The 6,440-nt window shown below is 51.9% G+C and overlaps 1 protein-coding gene across 1 annotated transcript; it reads right to left on the reverse strand.

Annotated features, from left to right (window-relative positions):
* Positions 1–2,830: 2,830 nt before the first annotated feature.
* On the reverse strand, positions 2,831–5,627 carry CITED2 (Cbp/p300 interacting transactivator with Glu/Asp rich carboxy-terminal domain 2). The gene is made up of 2 exons (XM_054822424.1): positions 5,370–5,627; positions 2,831–4,729 (listed from the first exon to the last, which is right to left on the reverse strand). Exon 2 carries the CDS (start codon positions 4,720–4,722, stop codon positions 3,994–3,996), a length of 729 nt encoding a protein of 242 aa, XP_054678399.1. The 5' UTR covers positions 4,723–4,729; positions 5,370–5,627; the 3' UTR covers positions 2,831–3,993.
* Positions 5,628–6,440: the final 813 nt, after the last annotated feature.

The following is a 6,440-nucleotide window of genomic DNA, read 5'->3' on the forward strand; positions in this document are numbered from 1 at the left end:
CGCCGAGAAACTTCGGTAGACTCCGCACCCCCTCGGGCCGCCGTGCCGTGCGGCCGGGCGCTGGGTAGCGCCGCCGCCTGCGGGCGCCGCTCTGCCGACGGGCGCTCCGGGGCGCCTCGGGCAGGGCTACGACGGGCACCGGCGCCGCAAGGGCACACGGCCGGCTCCCCTCGCTGTAGGCCGTACCCCTACTCTCCCTCCCGCACAGCCCAACGCCGTGGCGCGAACTAAGCTCCCCCGCTCGGGGGGCAGCTCCCGGCCCCCTCGGCTCCCCTCGCCCCCCGCGTCCGGCGGCGGCTGCGCGGAGCCCGGAGGCTGGAGGGCGGCGGCAGGGAGGGCGGCCGCCCACACGGGGGCGCCGTGGCGCCGCCGGCCGCCCCGCGCAGGTGGCTGCGGCAGCCGGGCCGGGAGCAGCGCCGGGCCGGGCAGGGCCGGGCCGGGCCGCCCGCAGAGCCCCCGGCCGCGGCGTGCAGCGGCAGAGCCCCGTCGGTGAGGGGGCAGCTGCCCCCCCTTCGGCCGCCCGCCCCAGTGCCCACCCGTGAATTCTTTATTCCCGGGGAAATAAGCAGAGGATTGCGTTAATCGGCACCTAATTTTCGGCCAAGCATGTCTTGCGTGGCGAGGCGGCTTAGGGCTGATCTCCCTTCCAAATAAAGCAGCGCGTCTATTTATGGCCGTGGCTTAAAGAGGAGCAGATCTCATGTACCATGTTGGAAGTTCTTGAAAAACAGCCGAAGTACAGAGGTCAAGTTTCCTGTACTGAAAGCAACTTAATGGGACGCAAGACGGCAACATCCTTTGTGAGGATCTGGTGGTAGCTTGAAAACTGGGTCACTGTGCATTTTTCACTAATCTCTGGGTTCAAATAATAAATTACTTTAGCGTATTTCTAAACAGTTTGGAGGCTAGAGAGGATCTACTTAAAGGCCTGTTACTGCTTCAGACGTGGGAGCCAGTGGGAGCATTGCCAAGGGGTTCACATCAGGAAGATGTGGGTCAGGCCCCCAATATTGCTTAGTGGATGATCTTATGAATAAGAAAATACATAATTGTCATACCCACTGGGATCTGACTCTTCATTAGAAATTAAGGGACAAGGTAGGCAATATGATTGTTTTGCAAATTTCCCTGGGGTCTACTTTTAAGAAATCGTAAAACTCTTTGACAGTGCCTTGCCCAAAGCCAGTGTTTTCAGTACCTGCTGCTGTTTAGAGGCAGCACCTCTTGAGTTCTGCAAGGAGTCCTGCACAAACAGACGCTGCCAGCATGCCCACGAAACTGCCTATTCTTGGAAAAGCCTATATGGAAGGATTTAATGTTGACAGGCTTAAGCAGTGATGTCTCAACTGTGAAGAATCTGTTGTTTAACCAACTTTATGAAGCAAAAGTGCTTATCATTAAAGTGAGAGTATTCCCTTTTGTTTTCGGAGATTGTGGAGGCTTTAAACATCTATGCAATTTGGTATGCACATAATTTGATAGTCTGTTTTAGAAGTTGATTAGAATCAGAAAAAAATCACCCTCCCAAACTCCAGAAGAGGGCAATGCAACGTATGCAGATCAAACAGCCTCAAAATGGGAAAGGGATTTATATAGTGGCAAGTTGGGCAATGGCTCTTAAAACTACAGTTGTATTCTTCTCAACACTCTTTTACGTTATTGATGAGTTGGTAAGTTATGATTCACTGCCATTTGATGTTAAATTTACTATCACAAAACATTAGCAAGCACTGGCTGAAACCAGAAGGTTGTTTTTTTAAATTCTTGGGCACTGAGAGTTGTCTAAGAACAGGCTGTTACTGCCTGCAGAGAGCATTTTGTCATCAGGTTTTCCTAGAAGCGTACACTTCCTTCTTTCTACTTTTGCTAATACTTTAATGCAAGCTTTTTTTTTTTTTTTGCATTCATAAAACATATTAGCTGCTTCACGTCTGTAAGGCAAAGAAGGCCAAGTATCACTTTTCTCACCAGCTGGGACAATTTTAGCAATAGTAATCAGTTTAATTTCCCAGCTTGATTCAAAACACTGCTATTTACACTCCCATTGTGTGGTGATATCCTCCCCTGTTTACGTGCCCAGGTTTAAAATGTAACTGCATCCACCATGCTGTTTTTCTTCCTAATAAATTCAGAAGATGAGGCCGAAAAAAGTAAGCAGAAGGAAAGCACAGTGGTATCGCTCCTGTATCGAATTTGGGAAGCGTGGCTAAACGGGATTACATGTACTATTAGGGTGCTGATCCGGCAGTCCTCACCGAAGTAATAACTTGTGCGGGAGCTTTGCCAAAGGCTGAGTGGGGGCAGAAGGTTGCAACAGTTGGCACTAAAGGAGCAAGATGTCAATTGCCTTGTAATAATGGGCATTTTTCTCCCAAATATTTAAAGCAGACCTGTACGGATTTGTCTCAGTGGCTTTAGTTGGTAGCAATTTCTGGGAGAGACGGGTCAGAGATGTCCCACGGGGGAGTATTTTAAGGATATATGCCCCTTCTCCTAAGCCACTGGAAATGAAACACAATGGGTTCTGGTGCAATACAGATCTGGATTGATGCAGCGATCTCCTGTGTGAACCCTGCGAGGCGAGAGGGACGGGACGACACCCACCACCCTTCTTTCCCAAGTTACAAATACTTGCATCTGAAGCCCTGGGTCTTTTTACGTAGCTCTTCCATGTGAGATAATAAATATACAAAAGAACAAAGTCTACTATATAAATGAAAGCAGATTTATAAAATTACAAGTTTAATAGATAAATATAATAAATACTTTTATGCATCATAACTCTGGACAACTACATTTAAAGCAAGTATGTTGGCAAGTCACAAAAAAGTTGCGCCTCAGCAACTTTATTTTTCATAAAATCACACTGACAGGCATATTACAATGTTACGTATGAGGCTTTATGCTGTAAGTATGTTCAAATCCTGCTCACCTACCGAGTTCACCATGACATATATATGGGTGTAGTGTACTTTCTATTTTGGAATGTCTTTTTGCACACCAACACGGTTGTACAGATAGATGTTCTACTTACCAGGGACAGTGGGGAAGAGTTTTGAAGAAAAATACTGGTAAATGACTTCTAGAAAAACTAAAGCATTTCTTAACTTTTTATTGACATTGGCAAATTAAAATAGAATAAATTAACAATATTTTCTCAAAAAAATGTTTTGTACAAAAATACTGTCAAAATTTCCTGAAAAGCTTTCAACACAGTAGTATCTTTTCATGTACTGAATAAACTATATTAGCACAGTGTCAAAATGCTGAAGACAGAAAACAAAATAATAATAATTAAAAAAAAAAATCTGTGAAATGTTCGCCACTAGTCAACATTCCATCCACACCATATTATTGTCTGTACATATGGGGGAAGGGGAATGGGTAGCAGACTTTTAAGTAACAGTATTACTTTTCCTGATCTGGAAAGGTTTGGCCCACATCTGTTAAGCTTCCAGTTTAGCATATTAAAAAAAAAAATATTAGTCTGCACTGCAATGCATAGTTAAAAATTAAGCAAGATGGCAGCATTTGTGCAGTAGTATCTGCCCTTCAAAGTTCATGCAACCAACTAATGCAATTTTTTTTTTCCCTGTTCACTCAGAATTTGAATGCAGTTCAAGTCATTGGAAATCATCGTTTACAAAATCCACAAGATTAAGCAATTTGCCAAGATTAATATCTAACAGTTCAGCACTGTGGGAATCATGGGCACGTTACTGCGAGGAAATTAAAGAGACTGGGGCGGGGGGGGGAGCAACGTAAAAAGGCAGAGTTCGCTAGAAATGATTACTACGGGAGGGGACGTGAATGTCAAAGTTACAAAAAAAGTGGCAGCGATTTAAGGAAAAAAAAAAAAAGAATTTATACAAGCGCATAGTTGACTCTGCTTTCCAGATTCTCACCTTTTCAAGCCCTGAAAAGTGAGACACTGTGTCTAGGGGAATGTTTTCATTCGCACCGATAGAAAGTCCTTTGTTTGTTTTAAATGAATCAGCAGCTCACCCTGCTGGGCTGCTGTTTGCAAACGAAGTCTGTCATGAAGTCAAACTCGTTCTGTCCCAACCACAGCTCGGGAAGCTCCTTGATGCGATCCAGCCCCATTTCGATGACTAAGGACATGAGGACCTCCTCGTCGATGAAGTCAGTGTCTATGACATTGGGCGGCAGCATTGCCGCGGGGACGTGGGGGACGGCGGGCGGCAAGCCGCTGCCGCCGCCGCCGCTGCCGCCGTGCTTGGGGTTGCAGTCCCTGAAATGCTGCTGGCCGCTGCCGTTCAGCTGGTGGCTGCCGGGGTGCAAGTCCGGCATGTAGTGGCTGTGGGGGTAGGGGTGGTGGCTGAAGTACTGGTTGTTCAGCTTCTGGAGCTGCATGCTGGCGCTCAGCTGCCCTCCCGGGCTGGCGACGGGGGGGGCCATGAACTGGGAGCCGCTGAAGCGGGCGGGGGGCGGCATGCTGCCGGCCGGGTGCCCTCCGCTCACGCTGCCCGGCCCCATGGCGTGCCTCACCCCGCTGCTCGCGTTCATATTCCCAGCTCCGTAATGTATATGGTCGCCCATCAGGGCGCTGAAGGCGTGCTGCTGCGGCGGCTGCTGCTGCTGGTGGTGGTGATGGGGGGTGGGAAACTGCCCCATGCCCATCCGATGCGCAGGGTGGTGGTGAAGCCCGCCGGATCCGTCGGGGAATCGCCCGTGGTTCATGGCCATCATGTGGTCTGCCATTGCCCACCTGGAAAGTTAGCGTGTGAATACATTAAGAAAATACACCCTCGGACATCCAGCCGCCCTCTCCCGGACCGGCTGCATCTGCCTGGCCCTGGAAGAAACGACCTCGCTGGTCCCGCCGTCCCCTCTTTCACGGGGGGAGGAAAAAAAAAAAAAAAGAAATTAACAAAAAATCTCCTACCGCGGCTCTACCGTGGAGTACAAAGGGAAAAATAAAAGGGGAGCCTGCGGTACGAAAATCCCAGTCCCCTCCGCTAATCCGGCGAGCAACACGCCTTCCCACTCCAACTTGTGCATACCTATCAGCGGAAAGTGTTGCATACGGCAACAGCCGCCTCCTCCCCGCACGTTCAAAAGGCGCCCGAGCCCCCCGGCTTCGCCAGGGAAGGCAGCGGATTTCCACGGCACTCCCGCTAACTTGCGGGGAACACGCAAAGAATTGGGAAGTCCCACCTAGCCGGTGTCAGCAACTTTTGGAATTAAGTCCTAATTATTTTGGTAAAAATGCGGCAATGCGCGGACAAGGAGGTAAAGCCAGGCAGCTGAGAAATACCTTTCCTCGCGTGTTTAAACAGTCACATTTTTTTTTCCTGTTGCACACAAAAGGGACACCCGGCACCAGCTACGAGAACCGCCGCACTCACCTCCCGGCTTCTTTCTTCTTTTGCTTCAAAGGTGGCGGTGAAATCAGTCAGTAAAAGTCACCCAGCATAGAGAGGGCTTCCCCGGCTCTCTCCTCGCCGCTTACGTGACGGTGCTGTGATCGCTGCCGCAGCCCCAGAGCTGTTTTTCACTCCTCGGCGAGGCTCATCGGCACTTGCCAACAATGAGCTGTGTTTCTTACCCAGCTTTGGCCACAGCTAATATAGGATTTCAGAAGGGAGGAGCAAAACCCTTACAGGCAACCAGAAGTAAAACCTGGAGCAAGCGAGGGGGAAAAAAAAAAAAAAAAAAAAAGAAAAAAAAAAACCCACCCAACACCCAGCGCGCGCGCACAGACGCGCGCGTACACGCAGAGGGGCACACGCGCGCAGCGAGACACGCGGGAAGGGGCCAGGCGGGTGCGGAAGGCATCCGAGCACCCCGCTGCTCCCGGATGGGCGACACGTGTGTCCGTGGGTCGTTCGTACCGCGCTGCGCGCCCCGCTCCGCGCTTCCCCTCGGGAACAAAGCGGGGCTCCGCGGTGGGGCGGCAGGGAGCAGCGCACCCCGCCGCCGCTCACTCGCCTCTGGCGCGGCCACGGCGGAGAGCGCCGCCCGCCGCTCACGGCCACGGGCGGCCCCGCGTTCTGGCATCGCCGGGCTTCCTCGCACCCCGGCCGGTCGTGTCGCTGCAGCGCGGCGGCCGCGGACACGCGTGGAGCTGGGCGCTCCGGCAGCGCTGCCCGGGCAGGGCGAGGTCCGCCCCTCCGGCGCCGCCGCGGTGCAGGTGCCCGGCCTCACCGGCGTGGGTCCCTCGGACCCGCGTGGGCGCCCCCGGGGCCGGCCCCTCTCCCGGAGGCGAGATCCGAGATCCACCTTTTTCCACAGACACGGGCGCCGCATGCGGGAGGTGTGTGCAGAGGTGCCGGCACACTCTTCCCCCCCTCCCCACCACCTTCCACCCCTCATGGTTGCCCCACAGCCACCCGGGGTGTGCAGGGCGAGTGCCCACCCACTCTTGCCCTTGGCCGGTTTGGTGGGGTTTATTAGCATTATTTATGATTGTTTTTCTT

The sequence above is a fragment of the Grus americana genome, chromosome 3 (assembly GCF_028858705.1).
Source record: "Grus americana isolate bGruAme1 chromosome 3, bGruAme1.mat, whole genome shotgun sequence".
NCBI lineage: Eukaryota > Metazoa > Chordata > Aves > Gruiformes > Gruidae > Grus > Grus americana.

Bases quoted from the DNA above. Each gene is read 5' to 3' on its own strand.
- CITED2 (XM_054822424.1), bottom strand. From the start codon at position 4,722: ATGGCAGACCACATGATGGCCATGAACCACGGGCGATTCCCCGACGGA.